Raw genomic sequence first — 27,906 nt, 5'->3', positions numbered from 1 at the left:
AGAGCCGCTAGCATGGCTGTAGACTCTTGTTCAAGCTCCAGTGTGGAACATTTAGGAGCAGCTGTCGGCAGAAATGGAATATAATATTTATAAGTATGTTTTCATTAGTGTTTGATCACCTGAAAATAAGAATCGCTGTGTTTTCATCACCTTAGAATGAACCGTTCACCGCTACAGAGGGAGCGGGTCCCTTTCCACGGAGGCCGCCATGTTGAACCGCCATGTTGGACCGCCATGTTTCTACAGGAGCCCAGAACAGACAAACCAAACACTGGCTCTAGATAGGGCCTTTTGCGTTTTTCGCAAGTTTCGCGGCCGCCGTAGTTTCTCCTACACGCTTGGAAGGGGAGGGCGAGGCGAGCGGGATTCAGCTAGTTGCAATCTGCAACTTCACCACTAGAGGCCACTAAATCCTGCACACTGGACCTTTAAGTAATGTGGGGCAGTATATACTTTAACTGACGTTAAATTAAGGATAAATTAAAGCGCAGACTAGAAAATTAAGAGTAAAACTACCAAAATATCTTACATTATACACTTTCTATTTAATGTCAAAGAAGGCCCCTTACTTTAACCTCACATGTAATTTATACAGGACTTATTATGGATTTGTTGGGTCTCTGTAATTAATATTATAAAGAGTTCGGTCTAGACCTGCTCTGTAGGAAAAGTGCAATGAGATAACTTCTGTTATGAGTTGGTGCTGTATAAATAAAACTGAACTGAGTTGAAAACTTACAGAATGTCTACTTTATAAACTGCTCTGACTCCTGAACACATTTACTTTACAGTACTTTTACAGTATTAGTTTTGGTTTATTAACCCTTGATTGATTAATAAACAACGCATTCGTTTTGGCCATTTCCACATTTTACGTGCAGTGTGTTGCGATCGTGTGGTCAGGTGACAGGAAGTTGACTTGTGAGCCAATAAGCGGCGAGCTGATGACCGTGCCGTTAGCCATTGGCTGGTTCAAAACGGAGGAAATTTAAAAGCTAACGTTGCGACTCGCGCGGCGCCCACAGTTTCACCAGTGTCGCTGGAGCAGACGGTAAGCGGCTCAAGTAATCTGACTCTTTTAGGGCTACATCGGTAATTGTTCCCGGTTTTCATAGTCCCGAGTTTCCTGAGCGAGAGATCCACATGGATGTAGCAACATTTAATGTGTTAAACAGAATTAGCTGATGGTTTTATTCATGTATCGCTGCCTAACGTGCGCTTATGTACGCTAGCTAGCCAGTTGTTTTTTTGTTGCTCATAGGAGGAAAATACGACATTCAGTAACTTTATTACAACAGAAATGTGTTGTAAATGTTTGTTTTAATCGGTCAAATGTATGTCCTTTCGTGAGGCTTTTGCTGCTCGGTTCGTCTGTTAACTTAATACAGCTATCAGAGGTCCGAGCTAGCGTTAGTTGGGCTAAAATACGTCGCTAGCTCTGTCGGTTAACTGGACGCGGACTTCACCGCAAGGGCCTTTCTTCTAACGTCAGCTTTACCGGGTTCGGTGGCTTCTTGTTGCAGTGAGTTGTCGAGCAGCACACCCTGAGATAATGGCCGAAAGCGACGGCGATACTTCCGACCTGTACGAGTTCGATGCCCCGTCCCGAGTAGTCGACCTGAAGGAGCTGGAGAATGCCGAGGGCGAGGATACCTGGTTCGGTAAGTTGGATCTGGCTGTGAACGTGAGCTGGTTACTTGTCTGTTACATGAGAGATGGAGATGTTTGGAAGAGATTGATCTGTTAACATGCAGGGGTCCACAGAGAGCCCCTGGCACGCAGCCTGGGGTCACTGCTGTTTATTCCCCCGGACAACGCGTCAGTAATGTACACCTGTGACGTAAGGGTTCAAAGGTCAGGAAGAAGTGGCACACATCAAAGCAAACGACACCTGTAGAGCTTTACATTTTATTAAAATATCAGTGACACGCTTCGGCCATGGCCCTTCCTCTGAGCATGACAAATCTGTAAAAGGAGTCCACATCTACTTGATCTTTAACTGTCTCTTACCTGCAGAACAACAGGCTGGGGGAGGAGATAGTCACCTTAAAACACCTTCGAGACTTGACAAGCCCTTTAAGAGAAGTGATGCGGCCAACCTGCCTAGAGCCATCGTAACCCCTCTACTCAAGGCGGACGTGGACTCTGGTTAGTTTTCTTCGCATTATAGCTAATTACTAAGGGTGCACAGTCATTAAGTCAGTGTTGTGTGTGTGTGTGTGTATATAGTTAGATGGTATAAGGATCACAAATATGTCACGTAAACAAACAAGCACTCAGACTGGCGTGTAGTTGTCTCCTGTGTCCCAGTGAGCTTTATGGTGTCGGGTTTGGAAAGCTTGAACTTGATCCTTCGCGTGTATAGACGCGTGGTTAACGTGAACCCATACTGATCAATATTCCAGGTCCTAGCACTTCCACAGCTCATCCTTCAAACATCGTCACTTCCTGGGGTGCTGGAACTCCTACACGGACAGGTGCCCGACCAAAGACGGCCGCTAATCAACCCCCTGCCCAACCACGCAGGTACAGGCCTTGTGATGGCTTCTCTCATACTACAGTGGGGCTACACACTATATCAGACTGTGCTACCGATTCATAACTCTACAAAGCCTTCTTCTTACCTGATGATTGTTGGCACATTTTGATACACTTCAATTTCGCTTTGACAATATATTTTTCTCCCTAATTGATTCTTTTCAGGGTTTCAAAGCGTAAAGAGGCAGCCAGCGGTCCGGCTGTACCACCATCGAAGAAATACAAAAAGTAAGTGTCATGACTGTATCCTCCTAACATCTTCTCCTGCCCTTACAGGGTCTCTTATGCCCAGGCGTTCTGTAAAAGCCCCCATTTTTGTTCTCCCCCCCAAAAAAAAAACAGTTCTCAACTCTAGCTCTTTGTTCTAGGAGTCCTGTTGGCCGACCAGCCCGGAAGTCCAGTAGCGTCGTCCGCAGGAGGCAGTCAGAGTCCAGGACTGTGCCCAAGACCCGGGCAGCAGCTTCCACTACTGCAAACACAGAGTGAGTCTACTACGACTTCTACCGCCACCGGTGTTTCTCAGCCTCGTCCTCCTGGAACGGGGGGGTGGGGGAGTTATGAGCTCGTGCAAATATTTGAATGAATTTCTGTCTTGTGATTACATAACCAAAACATCCTGAAGGGACTGATAAAATACCTGCTCCCTGCCAGCTAAGGGTCAGGGTGTGCTAGAAAAGAACATGTTCGTCCAACAAGCCAACGTCTTCCAGCTGATCTGGACAGCCCGTCAGTTACTTAGAACCCAGCGGAGACGAGAGACTTATTGATCATTTTACAGCACAGTGTTGTATAGTGAGATTTTGTTTTGTAGTTCCCTTCTTATGCTATTCAAATAATAAAAGCTACTTTACGCGGTGGAGTGTTGAGGATGACTTGGAGTCTCTCAGCCTGAGGGAAGAAGCTGCTCTGTGGTCTGGTGGTCCTCCTTCCAGGCGGCGGCAGGGTGAGCCGGCTGCGGGGAAACACTGCTTTAGATTATTGTGGATGAGATTCTGCGGCTTGTTCTGCGGGGGGAACATGTAGCCACACTTGATTTTGACGCGGCAGCGCATGTTATGTATTTCTGTAATCGACTGACGTCGATGAATCGCCCTAGCGGCAAGACATGGGCGTCGACATGGCCAAAGCCTGTTGCTCGCCATCTGCTGGCTGATTTCTTGTGCATGTGGGAAACCTGTCGGGATCGGTTTGTCTTCGGATAAACTGAAGCTGCCGAGGACTCGCTGTTAATTGGTTTCTAAACGACTTGAATAAGAGATGTCCACTTTAACTGGGAGGCTGAACTGGTTGAAGCAGGTTAGAGCTGTATTTTTGCTGGTTGTGTCCCAACAGGCCGAATAGCTCTGAAGAGCAGGAGCTGGAGCGCATCAGGAACCTCCAGAAGGAAGTGGCTCTGCATCGCAAGAAGAACGAGGCCAGCTACAAAGCTGCTCTGGCTGGCAGTGAGTAGATGTTACTGATTTACTCTGTGGAGCTGCAACATTAGTCTATGTGCTGAGCTGTTGGTCTGTTACCCTTTTTAAAAGATCTGAAAGTTGGGCTTTAGTTTGCCTTCACGTCTTGAAAGGAAGTCTGTTATTTCAGATCCACCACCGAAGAAGATGGTCATGTCCACAACTGTTCCTAAGGAGTTCCGCTTCAACACAAACAGCCGCGCTAAGGCCACCACTTCATCCAACACGGCCCACAAGGAGGTGGCCTTTATCGCTCAGCTTCGCAAACCCTCCTCCCCAGTAAGTGCTTCATACACGAACACCTTGACGCTACACTGACACCCGAGAGGCCGAACCGTCCAACACAGACCGCGACGCTTCACCCAGAAAGTGTTCAGAAGTGTCGTGGAGGCAAAGCTGTTACTGCAGAGGGTTTGGGATCCAAACTGGCTCTTCAGCGACTTTAGATGCACAACAAACAAACTGCAGTTCATATTCAAATTACTGTGTAAATAAAGGTGATAGGAAAACTAGAATCAACGGCTCGTCAGCTTTGACACAGACCTGTTCGCTTTTATACATCGCTTGATGGAAACCACACATTATAAAAAGCTTTGCTTCAGCACTCCTTCATTTTGAGTAAAACCTGATCGAGAAATCTTTAAAACACCCTCTGACTTTGTTGCGTGGCCTGAACTGTCCTCCAGCTCACTGTTTGAAAACTTTAAACTACAGTTCGGTTAGGTTTTTTTTTTTTTTTTTTTTTTTACTTTTGCATTTTTTAATTTTCACAATGAACAAGATAACAACTGGTAGGGTGCTACAAATACAGATCTTCCATTTGTTTCATATATTTGAGTGGGTTACATAGTTGGTCCATTTCCACCATCGTAATTTACATTTATGTGCATCCAATCTCAGGTCGTGGGTCATTTTTTCCATTGTAAAAATTTCCGCCATGATATTCTTCCATTGGTCCAGACTCAAAGGCTTACTTTTCAACCAATTCCTCGTTATAACTTTCTTACTTGATATCAGCATCACTTTGAATAGATGAATGTCTTCCCCTCTAACAACATCTTTAGTTAACAGGCCTAAATACAGAGTCTGTGGGTAGTTCGGTTAGTTTTTAAAACGCGTTCTCAACAGTGAGCTGAAAGTCACGAACATATGGACCACACGAAGCCCACACCTCATTTTTACAGTCGCATCCCCTTTTCCTGTTTTTAGGCCAAGGCTATGAAAGGGGCCACAGTGCCCAAACCCTTCAACCTGTCGACGGGCAGCAAGAGAAAGGCGGACGAGTCCTCTGCCTACGTGCCCATGGCTCAGCAGATAGAGCGCTTCCAGAAACGAACCCCTGACCGCTACCATCTGCGCAGTCGCAAGAGTCAAGAGAGAGGTGAGCGGGGGGGGGGTCCTCTGACGACGTTCAGTGTCAGGTTTGTTTCTAACAGGTTTAAATGGTTTTCTGTGTAGTGGGGGTTTAAGTGTATAACTGAGTCACGTGGGTTTTTGTCAGGGCCGTCCCGAGCGAAGGGCGAGCACCTGAAGCTCACCCAGCCTCACACCCCAGACCTGCTGACCCGCCAGCGGAGCCGGCCCCCCACGGTTAAGAGCAGCGCTGACCTGGAGGCTGAAGAGGTGGACAAACTTAACAAGTAAGAGCCTTTACCCCCGACTCTCAGCATCATAAATATATCTGCTCTACTTGTTACTTACACGGCTAATATCTGGACATTTCATAGACTTCACCATCAGAGCTCCAAGACACGGAGATGTCTGGACTCCACAGCGCCTTCCTGTAGGAGTTTACTTCTATTAACAATGTGTTTTTTAATCACAGGTTTAAATTCAAGGCCCTGGAGCTGAACAGGAAGATATTGGAGAGTGCAGAGGGCCTGAAGAAGCCGGCCGTGAAGGAACCCACTGTACCCGAAGGCTTCGAGCTGCAGATTGAAAAAAGGCTCCAGGAGAGACAGGCCACCAAGAAGCCCGAAGGTGAAGAGAAGCCGCACACCTTTAAATCCCAGCCTCTGCCCAAAAAGATCCTGGAAGGAGTAGTGGTGAGTTTAAATCCTGCCGCCGAAAGTTCAGTGTCAAATCCGAGGGTTTCCACCAAAGCTGGCTTGGTTTTTACTGCTTTGAGAGGAGACGGTTATTTCTACATATGAATTTAGTAAACCAACGATTTCCTCCCGTCAACAGGGACTGCCAGAGAAGAAAGTTGTGCATCCGACTGTGCCGGAGTCTCCAGCGTTTGTCCTCAAGAAGAGGGTTCATATGGAGCCCAAGGTGGAGGAAGTAAGAACACACCTGGTGCTGCTCAGCTCTTTTCCCCATCACCCCACCCATCCCCATGTAAATCACCTGAAACCCGGTGTCTCTTGTTCAGGTAAAACGGCCCTCGCCAATCAAGGCCCCGCCCGTGCCTCACTTTGGCCTCCCTTTCCAGCCCCGGCTACAAGAGAACCACCACGTGGAGGTCTGCCCCTTTCCTTTGAAGAGAGGGAACGAGAGAGGAGGGCGCTGAAAGAGAAGAGGCTGGAGGAGAAGCGCAACGAAGAGGTGGAGTCACACCTCCAGAACCTGCGGTCTTACGCCTCAGAATAAAGGCACAACTGTTAAATCGCTTTCTCGTGTTCCCTCTGAACGTTTGCAGGTACCACAGTTCAAGGCCCAGCCGCTGCCAGACTTCGACACGGTGGTCCTCCCAGAGAAGAAGAAGCTGGAGCCCACGAGACCTGAACCCTTTAAGCTGCTGCTGGATGAACGGGGGGCCGTGAGGAGCAGTCGCTGGGAACAGATGGTACGACAGGGTCTGCCCCTGAGCGGTTTCTATTCTCGACAATAAACGTCTCCGCCGTGGCGTTCAAACACGACCTCTGTGCCTTGCAGGTGAAAGAGGAGCAGAAGCAACAGGAGGAAGCAGCGATATTCAAAGCCAGGCCCAACACGGTCACTCACAAAGAGCCTTTCCAGCCCAAAAAGGAGAGCCGGGCTACAGTGGGTAAGACTGCACCACGACCGCCCAGACCTGTGACTCACTGATGCTGGTAACATGGCCGTGGAACGTGCACATTTCTGATTGGCTGACACCTCAAACATGGTTCCAGTAAACAGACTTATTAAAACTACTGCACGGCTCCGGGCAGCTTGGGATAAACTGGCATTATCTGATGGTTATTGTTTACAATGGGTTAGTCCGTCTCAGTACTGAGACTTCCTACCTCCTTGTTTGTTTTAAAGGAGGAAGAAAGGCTCAGTAACTTCCTCAAGCAGCTGCTCACTGTAGTTTCCTCGAACAGGAGGAAATAGTGCGTCTGTTGTGGAGTCAGAATGACTTTAATAAAACTTATTGCAGTCCACATTGAGTTGCTACAAAGGATTTGATCTCCAGCTGCTGTTTGAAGCTTTTTCTTCGGCTGCATTTTACTCGTCTGACACATTAGCTGTATTTGCATCGACGTCCTGTGCAGCAACACACACGTGTCATTTGATGCAGTTTAGGGAGTTACGTGTGTTTTGACGTCACAGATCTGTCTGATTAATAATGATCGCTTAGAGGCCTGAAACGGGATCGTGATCACATCTCAATCGTGCGGCCCCCAAATTATTGTTGGTTTGGGTCTGCACGTGGCTTTGTTGACAATAAGAAACACGAGACCTTTAAAATTGCAGGTCGCACGATCCCTTTGGGCCGTGTACAAGCATTACAAAGTGAAGAGCTGCATGTTTCTCCTGATTTGTGTCCAAATGGCTGGACTGGACTCAAATTGTAGCTTGAAGCGAGTTTATATGACGGCTTCAGATCAGCTGAGGGAGAAAACGCTTCATGGCGTGTGATTGAGACAAAGAGCCGGATGAACTTGCATGTAGAGTTTCCACTGCACTCAGAAAACATACTTCAATATTACTGATATGACTGCATTATCACTGTGTTTACGTGTGTGTGTGAGCTCCTGAAGAGGCTTCAGCGCTCTGCTCGGACGCTGAAGTGCTCGTCAGCGTTGTGTAACTCCCTGTGTTCTGTCGCCCTCACCACCCCATCACGGCACTCTGAGAAGGCATTAATTCTTCTACAGTTGTGGAGGCCTTCGAGCTGTCGACGGAGCGGCGCGCCCGGGAGCGGCAGGAGTACGAGCAGCTGGCCAATGAGAAGGAGGCTCTCAGGGCGCTCATGGAGGAGGAGCAGAGACGAGAGAAGGAGCAGAGGGAGAAGGACGAGGTCGCCAGGATGCGGCAAGAACAGGTCGCTGCAGAGAAAGGGCTCATGGGAAAGAGGGATTAACTGGGATTACGAGTTATGAATCAGTTACCGCTCAAACGTTTAGTCAAGTTGCTCTTTCAGCTCTGCATTGTTTCTTTACAGCAGTGGTTTTCAAACAGGTTTCCCCCCCACAGGAGGAAAGAACAATGTAGAGATTTTTAAAGTAACAATAAGAGGCAAAATCAAATCTGTAAGGCTTCATTGTGTCGTATTAGTCTGACGTCGCTCTCCTCCTCCTCCTCCTCCTGCAGGTTCACAAGGCTCAACCCATCAGACACTACAAACCTGTAGCGGTGAAGAAGAGCGAAGTTCCCCTCACAGTCCCCCAGTCACCCAACTTCTCCGACCGCTTCCGCCTGTGAGCCGCCCGCCTCGCCTCGCTCCGCTCCGTACGAATCCGCATGTTTGGCAGAAGCTCTGAAATGAACTTTGACCTCCGCTTCAGGCCGTCAGTAGCAAACTGGCTGTAAAGTTGTAAATAGATGTTTTTTCTGTCAGTTCCATGTTGAGCTTTAGATTTTAACCACGTGCTGTATATTCTCTATCTCCCTCTTCTTGCTAATAACTTTTAACTCTTTCAAATAAAACTGATAAAATCTTACCGTGTGTGCGCGCTGATGTCACAAACACTGTGGTCATTGGTGGATTACAGGGAAGCCAATTCCCCAGGGGCCCGATACTCGAGGGGCCCCAGAAGGCTCCGGGTTCAGTTTGTTGGTTATTTTAACTTCAGTTGTGCGTACAGTATTAAAGCGCCTTACAGCCACAATCTTGAGGCCCTCACTTGAAATCTAGCTTAAATGACTTTATTTTTAATGTATTTATTTTTATTATATCTTTGTGTGCGCTTCCCTAAATTTGTGCTTGTGCAAGTCACCGCTTCAGAGTGGCAGAAACGGAGTCATCGGGCCCTTAGCGGGTTCATTCAGCAGCCTGAAACCTGGACTAAATCAGGTTTGACTAAACTGAGGGCCTTTAAACCTGCAACGTGTTACCCAACCTGGCTGTGAAGTCTTCTACCAAACAAAGAAATGTGCAGTGAAAATAGTGCGAATATTAATTTCACATGTTTTATAAGATGTAGGCTGCACTGAACTCCAGGCGCTGACTGGTTCAGTGTTACCTGCAGAATAAAGAAACCCTCGAGGCAGCCGCTCTTTCTGTAGGTTTACTGCAGACGGACTCGCAGCAGCAGATCAGTGTAATCTGCTCTGTGCAGAGGACCGGCGGTCCCGGGGCGGTTCTGACGGCACTATGGCTGAAACTAATCAAGACTGGTCATCAAGTGTTTAATCTTAAGCGAATATCTCACTGTGAATCACTACTGAACTCTAAAAGCAGCTATAATCAATATTTTTGATAATATATCGAATGGAAATGTGAGAACAGTGTCGTGTCTCTAGTGAGTTTCAGCTGCATGTAGAGACGTGGACAAACTCAAACTTACCTGGTCATGTGATCTAACTTGATCTGAAACGAGCTTTTTGAGCTCAAATTAAAATATAGATCTTGAATATTGTGAACCGTGAAATAGATATTAACTGGATGAGTTTTCGTACTTGTCCAACTTGAAACTGACTTGTAAGATTCAGATGGTTTCAAATATTTCAGTATTATACATTTAAATTTAAAGCTGCAGCGCTGAACGCTTGTCAGACTCTGTTCAATAACATTCAAGCGGCTTATTGGCTGCATAAGATACAGTCAAAGCACATTAACAATCATAATGAAGAAGATAAACAGCTCGATAACAAACGTCCTGTTTGTGTGTTTACAGTAATGGCGGACTGCGGAGCTCTCTACGTGGCTCTGGGTTGCTCCCCGCTTCCAAACCTAACCAATCACTGCTGGCTGACGTAAAACGCATCACTACCGGTGCGCCAGCGCAGTGATGTCGCCACAGACACCAGAGTTAAAAACTGGCGGCGACGGGCTTATTCAGCACCGTGTGAACTCGGATGTAACGGACGTGAAAGTCCTGCACTCCAGCTCACATTAAGAATTCAGTAGTGATTAAATTTCACAGTTAGTATTCAGTCGCTTCTAAGATTCGAATCGCTAACTGCTTCCACACCTGAGAGGGTTGTTCAGGTAAAGATGTCTGACAGAGACGTTCAGTTCAGGCGGGTCCACTGTTTTATTCAGGTTGCGTTCAAAGCACACCGGTAGAAACTGTGCGACCAACATCAGTGAGGGAAAATATAAAAAAATAAATATAATAGTCTCGACAGGCTTTGAGTGTCTCAGTTCCAGAGAGAATTAGAGCAGAACAGCTTTGGTTAGGGAAGTAAAGTACAACAACATAAAGGTTTTTCACAAACATAAGCATGAAACGTCTAAGCTGAACTCTTGCTGATTTCCTGAGAGAAGTCCAGCTCAAGGCACAACAGGATCAGAGGCATTATTGATTCACACCACAGACCGACCGGGACCAGGACCAGGACCAGGACCACATGATGACAGCAGCAGCTCGTTCCTCCCACAGCTGGATGGAGAATTATAATCTCTGATGTAAGACTGCCGTTTATAAACGGACACTGATCCAAGTGAGCTACTCTGTTCTTCAAAAAGGCGACATTGTTCAGGAAGTTAGTTTAGAACTGGGACTAAAGTAACGCGTCCAGTGTGTGAGCCTTTTCATTATTAACGATTAGTAAGATAATCTGTCAGAACAGTATTACATGCTTTTATGTGTTAAGAGTCACCTCACTCACACACTCCACACATTCTTCTTCAAAACCTGGCGCCTACATTACCCACAGTGCACCTCTTCCCCTGACAGTTGTATGGTCCCTCCCTCTGAGACACTAAAGGCTTTATACTGCTTTAAAACATCTGCAGCAGAACTGCCCGACACCTGGAGACACCTGGAGACAGACGCTGAGGTGGAAAATGGGTGGAGTTCAACTTTAATGTTTTACCTGCACAAGTTACCCAACAGGTACCTGGTTATTAACCCATTAGGGGCATTAAAAGTACATCACAGGAGCCCTTCACAAGAAAATGCCTCACCAGGACATAATAATAATAATAATCATCATCACTGCTTTATGAGGCCCTTCTGTTGTTACTGGGATGAAGTGGTGCACATTCCCAAACCTGTTAGCACTAACCTGAACCTTTCAGACCCTTGGAGGTGTGGGGCCCCAGGGCCCCCTTGGCCTGGTTGAAACTCCAGCCTTGACTACATTAGTAACACTGTGCTAGTCTGCGTCACAAACACTTAAAACCAAGTCGTGTGTGGAGGTCTGAATGAAGCGTTACTTTGGACCCAGTTCTCCTCTGACACGTTATGTTTCATTACGTCAGAGCGCTGACTGACGGAGGCCCAACAAAGTCACAAACTGCATGTAATTGTTTAAGTGAGACAGAAACAAAATAACATTAAAACAAGCAGCTGCAGGAATGAAAAGAGAAACGGTCACAGCTGTGATGCTGCAGGACCTGCGTGGTCTGGACCAGCCCGTGATGCGTGCCGTCTTCGGGAGTTCAGGGATCCACGAAGGACACCGCGATGTACCGGACCCCGGCGGTGGTCGGCAGGCCTTCGTGGTAGTGGGTGAGGCGGCCCGGGTGCATGAGGGCCCAGCCTTTACGAGGAGCCTGAATGGAGCAGTCGTAGCGGAGGAACCTGCATCCTCCACCCTGCAGTCACAACACAACACATCGTCACGACACCTGAAGGACCGCCTGCTGCCGCTTTTAGCCACGTTTAAATCAGCCTTAAGTGCCTTTCTAACGAATTTAACTCGAGGTTTGGGGAGTTTCCCGAGCAAGTTAACTCGTGAGAAACCTTTCCACTGCAGGAACTTACAACAAACGCCCCGACAGCGATCACCTGCTCCTGCTGCACCACCAGCGCTGGACACGACACGTGAGACACGATTACAGAAAAATAAAGGATCCTAATGCGCTCGCCTACCAAACAGCACATAAAAAACAACATAGTTTGACAATATTTACCTGGCTCAATGTCCACTTACTGGCTATTTTTCCTCAGCTTTCAACCACACGTCTTACCGTGAAGCAACTGTGTTTTTGAAAAGTGCTAAAAAAATAAAGGTTTTATCATTATTGTCATTATCTCAAGGTTTTCATCAGCAGACTTTCTTCTGGTGAGCAAACTCCATATGCAGATGAAGACCATGAGATCTGGTTGAAAGCTAGTTAAGCTGGTTAAGAATGCATTTACACAAACCCTCGACACAGTTGCAGTTCTGTGAGATCTGAAGTGTCCTGGTTCGTCGAGTCCATGAGGACCTCCAGGTTGTTAAGCTCCTGCAGTGGAGAAGTGTCCTTCTGTCTGAGGTTAACGGTTAATCAACACCTCGTTCCAAACGTGCTCATGTGAACTGATTTTAATTGTATAATTATATAAAAGTGGATATTTACAGTTTCTCAGTGGGTTTGGTCCGGTTTGCGTCAGTGCGACTACCAGAAGCTGGTGGTTTCACACATTAAGCTATAATCAATCCCTTCAGCTGCTTCAGTTTCAGCGTCGTGGCTCACTGTACTTGGACAGAGTTAATGTTGTTAGCAACGCTTGTGCTTTCCCTGCTGTGATAAAAGTCTGGCACTGATTTGCCGTCTTGCAGGCAGCTGGTGGTTTCATCTTGTACAACTTGTACTTGCTTGAGATACAGAAACGCCTGAATAAATAAATGAAGAAACGGCAGTCTTCCGACACGAGGACTCACTCGGGTTTGATGAAACTGAACCGTATAAAAACGCTTTGATTAGATTTTGCTGTCAGTGCTTTTCAGCAGGCCGGTGTTTGAAAATGGTTCCGGCTTGCGACTTCATTACACGTCTGTGCAAGTTGATTTTAACAGTACAGTGAAATCAACAGGAACCAGTAGCTGTCTGGAAGGTGAGACGTCAACCTAAAAGCTTACTGCGTGCGTTGGAAATCAGCAGGAACGCCAGTGACTAAGTTCTCAAATAGTGGCCTTTATTTGCAGCAGGCTTATATTAAAGAAAGGCAGAAGATAACTCAGCACTTGCTCCCTGTTTACCTGTTGTCTTGATAATTTCAGTATAATGTACATTTCCTCAAAACAGAGTCATGTCACATTTAACACTGAAGGCCTTTTCAGACCAAACACGAATAATCGGTGCGAATAAATCCACACCGAGTCCGAAACTGTCGCATTTCGTAGGTGTTTCGATTTCAGCAAATTTCAGGATTCCGACAAAAACGAGCCAACCAATGAAATCCTGACTTTTGCCGACGCGGCCAATAGATTCAGACGTCGGTGTCATACTTCCATTCACACTCATCGAGGTGGGTATTGATCGGCTGATCCGTTTGGTCTCACAGCACAGCGCTCTGCTTGATTGTGTGCGAAGCTTTAATTTTATCGGTGGAACGCACAGAAAGCGAATATTCGTGTCGGACTTGGTGCGAAAGCTTTGAACGCGAAAAATCGCCATTTTTGGTTTTTTTTTTTTTTTTTTCCCGGTGTGAAACGGCCTTTATTCTGTTCTCATTCACTAATCAATCACTTCTACTTTAGGCTTTTCCGATCACTGTTAAAGCTGCTGTCAGTGAAACTCAACACTTCCTGCAGATATTTCACATTAAAAATCTTCAAGAAGCTCAATCCCTCCCTTTCCTTGTGGGCTTTTATTGTGTAAAACCTGTGCTGGCGTCCATCAACTGTAGCTTAACAGTGATTGAAAAAACTGCAAAGTTGAAGTAACTACAAATAATTAGTGAATGAAAACAGTGTAAGTGTTAAAAAGAGAAAGTGCCGAGTGTGACACGACTCGCTGCTGGAAACATTACACTGAATTTAATCTGCCTTTATTCGTTCATGTCGGCTTTTATTTTGAGAACGTAGGATACGTGTGATTTCTAGTTAATGGTCTATAACAAGCAAAACCACTGGTGTTCATCAGTGATCGAATATGACATATACTGTAAGTATTCAAAAATGTTAGGTACGCTACATAATATATCATCACAACAGCTGCACAAATGATAGAAACTCTTCTCAATTCAAACCCATAATACCGTGGACTAACAGCCGGTTGTGTAGTCCAGTTTATCGAGGATGCAGGGAAACAACATGGATGCAACAATAAAAACAAGGCTCCTAGCTTCAGCTTTGGGTGTCATGCAAAGAAGACAGACTCGCAGACAGAGAGATGACGGGATGTAGACGTACATGCCAGAAATATGATGGCATTCCACGTTCAGTGATATGATTCTCATTTCAGCACCATGCTTTATTAAAAGCTGAAGCTGTTGGTTGAAAGTAAAACTCGATGTTTTATTTGCTAAATCTGTAAACTCCTAGTAATTTCCTGGGAAGTTTCCATAAACAGACATTGTTCCATTAGTGAGTCTTTTACTCAGTGACCAACGGGTCAGCTGAACATGTAAAATAAAGTTTTGGATAGTAAATGAAGAGTGAATGAATATTTACTTTCCCTCCAGTTAGTACCAAATGACGTGATCCTTTCTAGGAAGTCATTAGGAAATTACTGACCCTTAAATACAAGATGTCGGCTATGTTATCTGACTTACTGTTACAAATTCCACCTTTAAACAGCATTCACCGTATTTCTATAATACTGTGCATCTTTTATTTGTCATTTTCTGAGTTTTAATCTGTAAATGTGAACCAGTCTGTCCTTGATACGACAGGACCTTTTTTATTCTAGCACCAAGTCAGACGTGCAAAACGTTCACATGGTGGCTTGTGTTACTTATTGGGACGCATTCGTGATTCACAACTGTCCCATTACTTATTCAAAGTAGCTGCCAACGTTTGTACCAACTGTCCAAAGATCATTTGAGCAGCGTGATGTAAATTCTGATTTAAGGTGGATTTCATTGCATGGGTAACTAACTATATGTTGGGTAAATAACGTTTGGATGGAGTATCCACGAGCTACCTGTTGGAAATGTCAGATTTCTACCAACCTCTAAACACACTCACCTGGTATTCAAGGCCCACTTGATTGAGTGCAATGTTTATAGTGAATGTGGAGGCGTCATGGTGCGGTCTCAAAGAGGGCTGCTCATCTGGCTTATATCTAACTACAAAGGCCAAGTCAAACTGAGCCTGCAAACACACAGACAGAAAGGAGTCATGCAAGCATTCGCGTAGAAACCGCTCATCTGGCCGCAGACAGAGCGCCTGCGCCCCTCGCAGCTCCGGCTCAGTACAGACAAGCGTCAGCCCGGTTCCTGCTCCAGCATTCGCCTCCAGAGAGGGAGCAGAGAAGCAGAGAGAGAAGGGCAGACCGCCTGCATCATCGAGTCCCGTAGCTTCTACTACCTGCCCGCCGCTCCTCATTTACCTGGTAGTCAACGCCTTTGCTGTTGAGAGCTACGTTAATAGTGAATGTGGAGGCGTCATGGTGAGGGACGAGCAGGGGCTGCTCGTCGGGTTTGTACCTCACCACAAAGTTCAAGGGAGTGGCACACTGATGAGAGAAGACATGTCGGTCAGCAGAGCACACAGGAACCAATGAGAGGGCTGCAACTCTCGCTTTCAACAACTACACATTATTCAGTTAGTGAAAGGCGATGCGTCACGTGTTCAGAGGGTCTTTAAAATGCAGCCTTACAGATGTTTTTCTGCTTGATAAATGATTCATCAGTGATCAAAACTGCACAAAACTCCTTCTCATTTCAGAATCACCACGTTTTCATTTAAATAACAGCACAGTATTGATATATCTTCTTCCTCTGTGCCTCAGAGCTCCACTGTTCTCCGAAAACTATTAAAAACACATCAAAAACGTTTCTAAATGTTGTCTTAAAAACATTTTACAAACTTTACTAGATTGCAACTGTACTGTCTTACCCAAAGTGACCCAGTTAGTTCAGTCTCTTCTTTAATCGCTGACTTAACGAGGAGGCTGTCAGACCGCACGCCTGCCTGCTTGTCCTCTAGCACCAGAAATAAAATCTCAGATCTTTCAGCCGAAAGAACCGGGCGTTTATTTGCTTGTGTTAGAGACGGGCCTTTATTTCTAATTTCCCCTGTTCTGTAAGAAGATTTTGCCATAACTGGTCTGCTCCTGTTTTATCTGTCTGCAAACTCTGCACTTCCTCCATGTTTACCTGTTGTCTTGTCTTGTCTTGTTGTCAGTATCATGTACATTTCCACAGCGCTGCTTCCATCAGTACAACAGATTCAGGTCATTCTCTCCATTTTCTCCACAGATACACTGTTTTCAGTCACTCATTATTTCCAGTTGCTTCCACTTTGCCATTTTTTTGACCGTTGTTAAGCTACTGTCAATGAAACAAAACTTCCTGCTCAGATGTTTCAAATTAGGAGCTGTCCAGCGGCTCAAAGGGCATAATTCCTCCCTTTCCTGGTCGGGTTTTAATTTGAAACATCTGCAGGAAGTGTTGAGCATCTTTGACAGTAGCTTAGCAACAATAAACAAGTAGAAGCGGCAGGATGTAATTAGTGCACTTACGCAGTATTTGTGTTCAAAAGAAAAACAGCAGAGTGGTGAGTATGGCATGACTTCATCGTTTACTGATGGAAATGTGACCTCCTCAGAGTTTTTATCCACCCTTTATAGCGACCGGCCTTCGTGCGGGCCACTTGAGACTCGGCCACTATTTGAATACCACCTTTTATTTGAGAATTTACGGTAAGAGCATTTCCCCCCCACTCAAAACAATTCCTTGGGACACACCACCTAGAAGAAGATGTGGGCTAGTTAGCATTAGCAGCCACCATGGCTGAACAGACAAAAGCAAACATTCATCGACAGCTAATCCAAAGAAAAAGTTAGCACAGTTTGACCTTACAGAGGAGCAAAGTGGGTTTGGCCACATAACATTAAAGATTCCTTCCCAATGTGCTTCCAATGTAAGAGACGGGGGACAAAGTGATCCGCAGTCCAGCAAAAATACGTTCACCTGGAGCTAATATGAGGCTTCAGCAGGAGGGGAGTCTCCTGGGTAATTTAAACGCCGTAAGTTCATGCTACTGACATCAAGCTGAACTGATGATTGACAGTTTAGACCTGACTTTGTCTATGCAGAAAATAAACATCTTGACGCCCAAAATAACTCCTCCCACTTTGCTACTCTACTGGACTGACAGGTGCACTCTGGGAAATGCAGCAATGTCCACTCTGCAACAACTCTGGAGACAAAGTAGGATGAAGGAGGACAGTCAGTTTAAAGCAAACATGATCACTGTAGGAAGCAAAACTTAATCACCTTCAGCCACGGGGATCAACTTAAGATGACGTCGCTGTTAGCATGAGACGTGGAAATCGCAGGAGGGATTATATGGATTTGACCTATTTTCATCTCATGAGAATGTGTGACGGTGATGGTTTGTACCTCCCTGTGTTCAGAGGTCTTACCTTGGTGTAGTAACCAGGATACATTTTCTCTGTTACCGGAGCTATGTACTCCAGTAAGAACTTGTGCCATTCCTTCTCATAGTTGATTTGATTCATGTGGATATCGACTGTGGGGACGTTCTCGTAGCCGCCTTGGATTCTTTTGTCCTGACAAACAGGAAAGAGAATCAGTTTAGAGAAAACCTCAAGTCATTAAACATCAACTGAACGATTGTTTTGGCACACAGGTGTGCGCGGCTGCCAAACACCCAACTATACTCACAAGTAAATCTGTATTTTTATTAGTATTGTTACTGACGATCACACCGTACGATAACATACCACATTGCCTCCTCCTGACCACTTCCCATAGTGTTCCATCTCTTCAACAATGTGGTCACAAGCAACATCAGAGAAAACTGGGAACCAGTACACATCGGGACAGGGCTGGGGGGACAGAGGAAGACACAGCACCGATTAACCCCTGCCTCACAGAGTCCGCAGTCACTTATATATGTGTATTTACTGCGTGTATGAAACACAGAAGGACACGGGGGTTTAAATCCCGTGTGGTGACTGAACGTGTTGCAGCTCACGGTTTCAATCAGCTTGTCTTTCATGATGCGAGTGTAGTTCTCGTGAATGTAGCGCTCCTGCCAGTCCTGAAAGAAGCAACATACAGAGCACGTTTACAGTCTCCTCGTTGGCAAAACCACCACTTACACAACTGCACCTGCTACTGTTGCTCTGCTACTAGTTATGTAATGGTTCTGCCACCACAACTACTGCAGCTGCTACAGTTACAGCTGCTGCTGCTGAAATGATGTTCTAGCGCTGGTCTGTATGAAGCCGTGCCGAGGAATGAACCTGAATTAAGAGTAAGTGCTAAGACTGGGTTTCAGGGCGCTCCACCGGTCTCCTAACCCTGCACAGGTGCATCAGGTAGAGTGAGCACAATAGTGTTTAACCACGTCCGTATCAGTTAGGACTAATTATTTCAGTAGCTGGGCGGTGGAGTACAAGGATATTAGTGAGTGTGAAAGAGCAACAGTAAATAAGAAATCTCAGTCTAAACTCATAAACCTTCCAGGTTAAGTTTATGTTGACCCACGTGGTCTCTGTTTCCTTTAAACATGTATGTGGTTAACATTATTATTATTATTATGTTAACATAACTGTAGTCCTTATTTTACAACAGTGAGGCAACACTGAAGAATCACAAGTGCTCTCTATCGTCCTCCGTTCTTCTTCTTACGAAGAAGTCAAAGTTTTTAAAAGGTTTCATAGCGCTCGGCACATTTCCAATGACCTCATTACTGCCACGGCAATAACCAGCACCACACCAACACTACAGCAGCCGCTAATATCAACAGTGCGCACTAGATATTAGATTGATATCTCACCACTGGGTTTTCAAAGATCTGCCACAGGTCATTATGAAGATGGCTGCTCTGGTAGTTTTCTGTTGACAGGATGCGACCGAAAGTGTGCATGTTGGTTACGTACATGAAGATTCCCTGAGAGAAAGATTCACAACAGGTCCAATATTATGATATATATATTTTACGTTTACAGTTATAAAGTAGCAGAAGGAGCAACAGAGTCAAAACTAGCAGAAACCAGCTGTTTCTACACAGTACATACGCGTGATGTGAAACCCGTCCTTTGTCTCTTACTGACCTTGTTGCGAATGTTGAGACAGTACGCCATGTCGGGGTCTAAGATGTGTGAGCTAAACAGCTCGTAGTCTGTGAGCTCTGATCGGAGGAGGCTGGCCTTCACCAGGTAAACACTGGACACGTACGGGACATTCCACACACCCCTGAAAAACAGCACAGCCATGGACGATCTACATAACAGCGGTGGGATCTAATATCAGCAACAGACTCAGTTAAAATACTGTCCAACAGAGAGAGAGAACCGAAGGCCGCGCCTTGATATTTCATCATATTTTAGCCTCCCTGTTTTCTTTTGCTGTTGATTAGTGCTGATACACTTCTACAGCACTACATCACATCAACACTCACATCATACTGTTTTAATTTGCTTCTACTTTCCTTTTCTCCATTGCTGTCAGTGAAACTTGTCACTTCCTGCACAGATGTTCACATCAAAAGCCTTCCAGTGGACATAATCCTTCCCTTTCGTGCTGGGCTTTTAGTTTGAAACACGTACAGGAAGTGTTGAATTTCGCTGAGCAGCTTAGTGACAAAAAAAAAAACACGCAAAGGAGAAGCAATTGGAAATATTTAGCGAGTGAAAGTTAGCGTTAGAAAGAGAACGTCAGAGCAGCAGAGAGGTGAGTACGACACGACTATTTGAGAAATGATGAGTTTAATAGAAGATATATTTTACTGAACAGAAGAATCTTGAATAAAACAAAGTAGATGTTGAGGACATATCTCTCTACTGCACCCCACCTTGGGCTACGCCACCGTATCTTGTTGCTTAACGCCCGTCTGAAGTCTTCAGCGAACGACGTTTAAGAACTTACACTCTGCGTCCTTGAACTATGTCCACGTAGTCCTCAGACCTGGCGTAGTAGCCCTCCGCACTGAGGGCTCCCCAGAAGTTGCTCCACAGTCGGCCAGCTCGAGTTATCATCGGTGCCACGATAGGACTGAGGAGCAGTTAAAGGAGGGTTATTACATTTCTTCATCTGGTGCAGTTAGTAAGAGATTTACTGTGTGGCGACATCACCAGCTAGCACACGATCATTATTAATAATACTGATAAATATACTTGCAGGTTTTGTTCGATGAGAATTTTGAGTGTGTTCTCGTTCTGTAAGACCACTTCAATGTCCACGCTGAAGAAATAGTCGCAGTCCTCGTCCTTCCGGCACGTATCACTGAGAGGAAGGAAAGACGCGTACGCTGAGTGAAGTCAAAGAAAGAAATCAAAGGCGACAGACCGCAGGTTACTGGGAACTCACAAGCCCAGGTTTCTGGAGGCAGCTCCGTCCATCTGCTCTTCAGGCCCGATGAACTTCACATCCTGATACAGGCTCCCGTGATCCTTCAGGAAAGAGCTGACCTGAGGCTCGTGATGAGCTTCCTGCAGGGAAGAGAGGCACGAACGGATCCTCGGAGTCACTACACACACACAGCTACAGGAGAAAGCCAGGCTTTTACTGCGGTGGAGTTCTGCCTCCATTCCCCACGTCCCCAAACCCGTTCACTGCCATTCCCCACCCGTCCACCCGTCCACCAGATACCTGCCCCAGTCACCTGACTCCCTCGTCCACCTGCTCGCCTGTTTCCACTTTCCCGTGTCAGCCCTGCCGTATATAACCGGCCCGTTTCCGCTCGTTCCCTGCCGGGTCGTCAAAGTTGCCATGTTGTGCCTTTGCTTTCGGGACCTGGCCCCGACTCTGAACCTGAACCTGCCTGTAGGCCTACGAACACCTTCACTTTCAATGAACTGCCCCAGTCTGCACCTGGGTCCTTCCCCTGTTGCCTCGCACTCACACAACCGGTAACTCTGTTTGGGCTTTTATTGTGCCGACAAGCTCTTGAGTGTTTTATAATGTGGAATAATAGAGGCATTAAAAATAAACAGGTGGAGCGTTAACCCTTTAACCCTTTCAGTCTCTTTATCTACTTTTGGTGCGGTCACTGCACTAGATGTCTTCGCTACGTATGACATACACGTTACTGTCAGGATAAGCTAGGCTGCTCAGAGATGCCATCAGTCGTCGTCAAATCTGTGTATTATGTGTATACGACTGAACAGAGGAGTCAGTGTCGATGAGACATTCTGAGTATTAAAGAATATTATATTATTATAAGGACAGTTAATATTCATGGATTTTGTCGCTCCTAAAGCTTTTCCTTAAATTAATTCTATTTGGGACAAATCTGCCCCGAGTGTTGGCACTACACTTCCCATCATGCTTTGGGTGGGGCAAACATAAAGTTTACTGTTGCCATGGAGTCAGTCAGCTTTACCTTGTTTTTTTGTGTTTTTTCGTTTTTTGGTGAATGTGCATCATGAAAAGTCAAATCAGTCTCCTGATCCCTACATTTAGACTTCAGTGTGTCGTTAAATGTCCTCCAGCCTCGTGCTCGCTATACTGGCTTGGTTTCAGGTAAAGCTCAGAGAAAAACAGGGCTGTTGGGACAACGTTGACGTGCTAAATGTCCTCCCGTTACCTGGTTGTAGATGAAGAGTTTGACCCGGTTCTTGGGATACTGGAGCTTCAGCAGGCGTTCAAAGAACACTGTGACAAAGGGGGTGGGCTGCTGAATGAAGATGCCGATCACCACCAGCGGGTACTCACTCTCCTGTTGGCAGAAACAGGCGTCCAGGAGAAGTTCCTTATTACTTCTATTTGACGTCGATGGGCAAAGAAACACCCGCTGAACAGGTTCAAATAACTCTCAGTATTGATTAAATGTAGACGTGATCACACCTTAAGAGCTGTGAGTGGGCGGAGGTCCTCGTGGCACACTGTGCAGCCGCTCTCAAACGTCCAGGTGTTGGGGATGTAGTTACCCAGGTAGTTGATCTGGAGCTGGAAAACACGTGTGCTTGTAGGTTATCTCATCTCAGTCTAACATCCGGCACTTAAAGAAGAGAACGTGTCAACGAGAACTTACTGGACGCTTGTTATGAGTACGTTTCTGCAGTAAAAACACGTAAAGTCAAAGCCAGAAATGCTCCTCTGGTGGCCGGTCGACGCCGAGCTGAGGCAGCGACGCGCAGCGTAACAAGCCGAGAACACACTGTGGTTTGGAAGAACATTTAGCATCTAAGCTAAGTTGTTCAGTGTGCTACAGCTGACTAACTCATTAGCAAGCTAAGCTGCAACACAAGACATCAGCTAGAAGCTAATGAGGCTGCTGCTGCGCGGCTGTTGGTCCGAGCGGTGATGTTACTGCTTCACGCAGTCTCAAATGAAATGATTTCATTGGCTATAGACACACTTCTGATATATGCACAGACAAGAAGGCGCTGCGATGAAAATACATACTCTCCCCTATTAAGGCTGTGCATTCATCACTCCTCTGACAAGAGTCTGGTGCAGCTGCTGGATGACGCGTTCAAACTTTATCAGGCTGTGATTGGTCAGTACCTTGGTCGGTCCGTTCCCGTGGACGGCGACAGGCAGCGTGTCATACAGCACGTTTCTGGCTCGTACCCGTCCGTCCTCAAACTTCAGCACCACCTCGTCTGGACACACACACACACACACACACAGTTCAGAGACAACCAGTACTTTTCAATCTACACTCACAGTGTGTCACACGGCTTTTAATAAATTGATTAACTGTAGATTTGAGTACAATATCAGGTGGGTCGTGTTTATTCGCTCATCACTTGTAGGATCTTGTGTGTCTGTGTGTGGTCAGTAGGGGCCCAACTCAAATTCTCGCCCCGGGGCCCCTGACGGGTTAATCCGGCCGTGCCCGTGCGGCAGAGGTAACGGGCCTGTCAGTCAGGAAGGAGGGTTTACAAACGCTTTAATGATCTGTGTTTATGATGGTGTAAAAAGCCTCTATCGATATTCAACACCTGACGACTTCTTCTGTCACACTTGACGGAGCGACCAGGGGAGCTGGTGAGGCTGTGCGGGGGCAGGGGGGCCCTCAGGGACTCCAGTCATGCCCCGGGACTCTTCGTGCTGTCTGCGTGAGCTCCGACACACCCGCCTCACAGAGGACGCTCGAGTTCCTCCCTCAGAGAGAAGAATGCTGCAGAGAGCTCAGCTCATGTCTAAACGTGCAGCTCCGCCTAAACGCTGCAACTGCAGATCCCTCAGCTCTGAACGCGTTCAGGTTCGCCTCGACCACGAGCCCACGGTGACGGTCAGATTATTGACGAGGCGGAGACAGAAACACAGCGAGGAGCCAGAGAAGAAGAGCTGCAGAGTAAATATCCACAGAAATGTGACGACGTGTCATCACATAAGCTGCTAGTGTTGAACGCACTAGTTCAAGAGGCAAACCATCACCCGTGAAGCGCTCTATCAATGTATTAGCAATAATATTGATAACATCAATATACAAGATATTGTTGCCATAATATCATGACAGAGCTTAAACGTTGTCTTTGTCTGGGCTTCGAGGCTGCAGCAAAAACACCTGTAAAGAGTGAATACTGTGTGCGTTGAGTTTGTTGCTGCGGCCCAGCGGCTGAAAACACGCGTACGTGCTTGTGGTTAACACGTGGATCGATAGCGTGCGTGACGTCATCACACGCCGAGCAGGGGGGGACGATCAGAAACGGACAGCGTCAGCGGCACAGACGCCGTGCCTGCTGGAAACATGTCTTTGCTTCAGAAAGTAAACTCGACGCACTCACCGAGGGCTCCGTGCAGGTTCTGGAACAATCTGCATTTGCTGTCCAGTGTGATGTTTATGGATTTCTGAAACATGGAGATACATTATTGTTTTTATGTTGCAGTCACATCTAACAGCAGAAAATATAATAACAAATAACAACAGATGTGGGCGGGGTGAAACACTGAGGGGGCGGGGTTAACTGACCTGCGGTCAGTATGTTTGTTTGTTTCCACGAGTCGAGTCCTCTCTCTGTTTTTAGCACTAACACTGTTTTCATTCACTAAGTCATTGCAGTCACTTCTACGCTGCCGCTTGTTTGCTGTTAAACTCCCGTCGGTAAAACTCAGCACTTCCTGCAGATGTTTCAAATTAAAAGCCTACCAGGAACAGGAGCGATTTTGCCCACTGAGCTACTGGAAGGTTTTAACGTGAAACATCTGCGCAGAAAGTGCTGAGTCTCACTGACAGCAGCTTAACGGCACTGAAGTGACAGGAAGTGGAGCTTTTAAAACGTAGACAGCAGGAGGACGTGCTGAGTTTGCATCAACAGCAGATCAGAAAACGTGGAGGCGTCTTACTAAAACATGATGAAATATTCTAAACAGGGTAAATGATTGAAATATATCCCAGAGGAATTATATAACAACGTCATTATCAGCAGTATTATAAGTATTTAATTGATCGCTGCAGCGAAACACGTCTCACTCTTTTTGCTGGATCAATGTACATCTTGGTGAAGAACAGCTGATCGCTGTCACCGTCTTCTCCGCTCCAGTCAGCAACCATTGCTCTGACGTTGGGAAGGTAGCCAATGAAAGCTGAGGACAGAAACAGACAGGAAGTGAGTTATATTTCATTTGCATATTGATGTATGTGGCTGCCAGGTTCAGCCCACAGACCTGCCGTCTCCCTGCTCTAAAAGCTAATGGCCGCTGCACGTTATTAAAACGAGACTAATGGAAACACAGTCAGTGCTTCCACATATCTCCACTTTGAAGTACAACGGGGGGGCGGCGCCTGCTAACTATGGATCTAAGTGTGAGGGCGTGGCTGAGACTGCAGCCCCCAGTTAAAGGCGCCCTGCGTGGTTTTAATGTCTGCATGCTTCAGGTCATTTCCTTCCTCATACAAAGCAGATTTATTTCAAATGCGCAGTAGCTTTTGGCACATTTGGCTGTTAGCATCCACGTTCACCAGCTTGCAGTCTTCTTCTTCTTCTTCTGCAGCCTTTGCTGGCGCACTGCTGCGTCTCTCTGCCCACCACCTCCACCTGTAGATCGGCGGATGGCGTGTGAGCATTGCCAGGACTGTGTATGGCGCCGCCCCCGTGCTCGTGGGCGTGGCCTCGGATGCCCACTGCGTACCTTCAAGCTACACGAGTACCTGTGCTTTCAGTCCGACCTCCTGATGGGACTACTTCAGGGGAAACCTGACACCGTACTGTACTGTGTCCTGCCCCAGCGGCGTGACTGACGTACCCCCTGAGCCCAGGAACCTGTTGCCCTCCCTGACGTGGGGGTGTTTGTCCTCCAGGTGTCTGTCGGGCCAGATCAGGCTCTCGGAGGAGAACACCACCCTGTGTCTGGCCTGCTGGAACTTCTTGAGCAGCTCTTTGGGACCCGAGGCGAAAACCACATCGTAGCTGTGTCAAACAGGGAGTGAAAATAGAAAGGTTTACTGCGGCGTGTGGCTCAGCCAGAGACATAGTTAAAACAAATGAAGGGGTTGGCTTTATAAGACGCCAGCTGGCTTTATTTGGAGAGCTAAGTTGCCGGTGGTTGTGTTTACCGGCCTAAAGAGAACTGAAAAACATCCCTCTCTGTTTAAGAACCACCTCGGTGGCGTTACACTGTTTTAGCCTTTTTCCTACAACTCCCACACAGTCTCTCACTATTACACACGACTGTGATCACAGAACAGATACAGAAGAATGTGCTTATCTGTTTTCTCTCAGCAGTGAGACGAGAAGTACAGGTGTTCGGGCCCAAATCTGCAAACTGAACTGACCGGACCGAATCACACTGTCAGTAGCTTTTAGTAATATTCAGACTCGTCTAAAGCTCACTGCCAACATGTTGCGTCTGCCTTGTTTAACCTGGACGCAGAGAGAAATGGCTGCAGTGCCGGCACGCTACCTGTCAATAAAAAGGATGATCTGCTCCTCATTCTTCATCTCCTCCAGGGCCGCTCTGAGGAGTCGGACTTTCTGGCCTCCTCCGGGAGCCGACATGTAGTCGCCCCCCTTCCATTCCTGACCCCGACCGAGAACCTTAAAACACACAGACGTCCATTTAAAGATATTCGTCCTCAAATACTTTCCCGCCACTGAAAAATAAACACGTCTTGGCTTCCTGGCTTATGGAAAAACAACAACAGTTGCGTCAGAGAAATGTGGATCTGCTGTGTTTTAAAGAACAGACGGAGAGGATCATACCTTGACAGTGTAGTTGAAGTGTTGGGCCGACCCCAAGAAACGCCTGAAGCCATCGGTCTCTTTGGTTGCGACTGTCACGACTAGGAGTTTCTCTGGAAGACAGACATGACAGAGGAGTTCAGACCCACGTGTTTCTTCTGCCCGAAGCGGCGCGGCGGCTCTGCCACACCTGACACTTTCTGCGACGACTGTGCGTGGAGGGAGACCAACGGAAACGAAGCTGCGGGAGCTTTAACGCATCAAAGCATCGACCAAGGCCCCGCGTCTATCAGCAGGTATCTATCTTCCGATCAGAAACCCAGATTCTAACGCAGGACGGATCCGAGCAAGCAGGTTAAATACCTAACGCTGATTCTGTGGTGAACATTCAAATTAACTAATTAACTAACCCTAACTTCCCCAGTTTGACTCCGGCCAACACAGCTTAACATAAACATGTCTGTTACATGCCATTGTTACCATTGGGCCCCATTGCTTGGGGCCCCTGAAGGCTACCGGGGCCCCAAAGGAGCCAATGAAAAGTGTCTCGGTCTGTGCTCAGGTTTCGTGTATTTCTGTCAGATCTGGTCTGCTGTTGTTGGCCCACACCGAAAGCTTTTAGTCCTGAAGTCTTCTCTCCTTAAACTCCACCGGGTCTCAGTGGAAAGGGGGCCTCTTCATTCCGGCGGCCGCTTCCAGAAGGTTCCTGTCTCACATCAGACCTGGTTCCTGATCACACGTCCTCTACACTTACTACGAGCGACTATCGCAGTGTTAAGGAGGATCATACAGAAAGCCCGTGCTCTTTGGCTGCACGCGCATGCAGCCCGCGGGCCTCCGTCCACGTCAGCGGCATGAAGTCCTCCTCTGCGCCGGGCCGCGTGCGGCTTCCTCTCGGCCTCACGGGCGGGACAGAGAGCCTCGTGCAAGTTTAAGTAACGTGTCGAGCCGCGCGTGCACCAACACAATCTCAGCTTTGTGGCTTTTATTCTAACACACAGCACGCGGCCGGTTCACTACCGGACACCCGGGGACTCTCCCTCGGCCCACCGAGAGTCTGCCTTCACGCCATTATTACCTGCAGACCCCGCAGACCCCCAGACCCCGCGTCAGTCCCGGGCAGCGCTCCTGACTCACCTTCGGGTTTTCGCTGCTCCTCACAGTTAGTCAGAAGGAAAAGAGCGCAGACCAAAACCCCCGGAAACCGCCACGAGCACCGAAGCCTCATTTTGCTGGTTAAAGTTAAAATCCGACCACGAGTCCGAACTCAACGGTGCGACTCAGTCCGAGAGAGACACGACTTCACGGGACTGTTGACTCTGCCAGCACCGCCTACTGCCCCCCCTCCTTCCCCCTGTCTCCCCCCCCTGTCTCCCTCAGCCTGTCTGTCTCTCTGCCCCCCCTTCCCCTGTCCCCCCTGCCTGCCTGTCTGTCTCTCTGTCTGTCTCTCTGCCCCCTTCCCTGACCCCCTGCCTGTCTGCCTGTCTGTCTCTGTCTCCCCTGTCTCCCTCAGCCTGTCTGTCTCTCTGCCCCCTTCCCCTGTCCCCTGCCTGCCTGTCTGTCTCTCTGTCTCCCCTGCCCCCCTGAAATCAGCTCAGTGGCTTTATTGAAAGTTTTGAAAAACTATTTTGCAAA

At 47.1% G+C, this 27,906-nt stretch overlaps 2 protein-coding genes across 5 annotated transcripts; one reads left to right on the top strand and one right to left on the bottom strand.

Annotated features, from left to right (window-relative positions):
- Positions 1-894: 894 nt before the first annotated feature.
- Positions 895-8,842, top strand: tpx2 (TPX2 microtubule nucleation factor). The gene is given in 18 exon segments (XM_044212836.1): positions 895-1,051; positions 1,524-1,661; positions 2,017-2,148; positions 2,406-2,526; positions 2,704-2,766; positions 2,907-3,020; positions 3,871-3,980; positions 4,123-4,271; positions 5,202-5,373; positions 5,494-5,632; positions 5,818-6,037; positions 6,180-6,275; positions 6,367-6,466; positions 6,469-6,539; positions 6,634-6,780; positions 6,870-6,981; positions 8,057-8,223; positions 8,493-8,842. Coding segments are annotated over 17 exon segments (2,133 nt in total). The 5' UTR covers positions 895-1,051; positions 1,524-1,552; the 3' UTR covers positions 8,604-8,842.
- Positions 8,843-10,359: 1,517 nt separating this feature from the next.
- plod1a (procollagen-lysine, 2-oxoglutarate 5-dioxygenase 1a) lies at positions 10,360-27,610 on the bottom strand. 4 transcript variants are annotated; one of them, XM_044212829.1, is made up of 20 exons: positions 27,409-27,610; positions 26,293-26,384; positions 25,994-26,127; positions 25,337-25,500; positions 24,564-24,676; positions 23,878-23,941; positions 22,649-22,746; positions 21,986-22,087; positions 21,726-21,857; positions 20,507-20,628; positions 20,318-20,422; positions 20,066-20,191; positions 19,252-19,393; positions 18,975-19,088; positions 18,168-18,233; positions 17,914-18,018; positions 17,593-17,739; positions 15,553-15,678; positions 15,189-15,314; positions 10,360-11,886 (listed from the first exon to the last, which is right to left on the bottom strand). In XM_044212829.1, exons 1-20 carry the CDS (start codon positions 27,497-27,499, stop codon positions 11,731-11,733), a joined length of 2,325 nt encoding a protein of 774 aa, XP_044068764.1. In that variant the 5' UTR covers positions 27,500-27,610; the 3' UTR covers positions 10,360-11,730. The 4 variants fall into 4 exon arrangements, with proteins under 4 accessions (XP_044068764.1, XP_044068766.1, XP_044068765.1 ...); XM_044212831.1 differs by lacking the exon at positions 15,189-15,314; XM_044212830.1 differs by lacking the exon at positions 15,553-15,678 and having other exon boundaries at positions 27,409-27,609.
- Between the last annotated feature and the right edge of the window lie 296 nt (positions 27,611-27,906).

This window comes from Siniperca chuatsi, linkage group LG10 (assembly GCF_020085105.1).
Source record: "Siniperca chuatsi isolate FFG_IHB_CAS linkage group LG10, ASM2008510v1, whole genome shotgun sequence".
Taxonomy (NCBI): Eukaryota; Metazoa; Chordata; class Actinopteri; order Centrarchiformes; family Sinipercidae; genus Siniperca; species Siniperca chuatsi.
The sequence above is the reverse complement of the archived record's forward strand: the minus strand, read 5'-3'. Positions and strand labels throughout refer to the sequence as shown.

Coding starts and splice junctions, on each gene's coding strand:
- plod1a (XM_044212829.1), bottom strand. CDS start 27,499: ATGAGGCTTCGGTGCTCGTGGCGGTTTCCGGGGGTTTTGGTCTGCGCT. Junction 26,385..27,408: donor GGAGCAGCGAAAACCCGAAG/GTGAGTCAGGAG, acceptor TCTGTCTTCCAG/AGAAACTCCTAGTCGTGACA. Junction 21,858..21,985: donor GCCCACTCACAGCTCTTAAG/GTGTGATCACGT, acceptor TTCTGCCAACAG/GAGAGTGAGTACCCGCTGGT.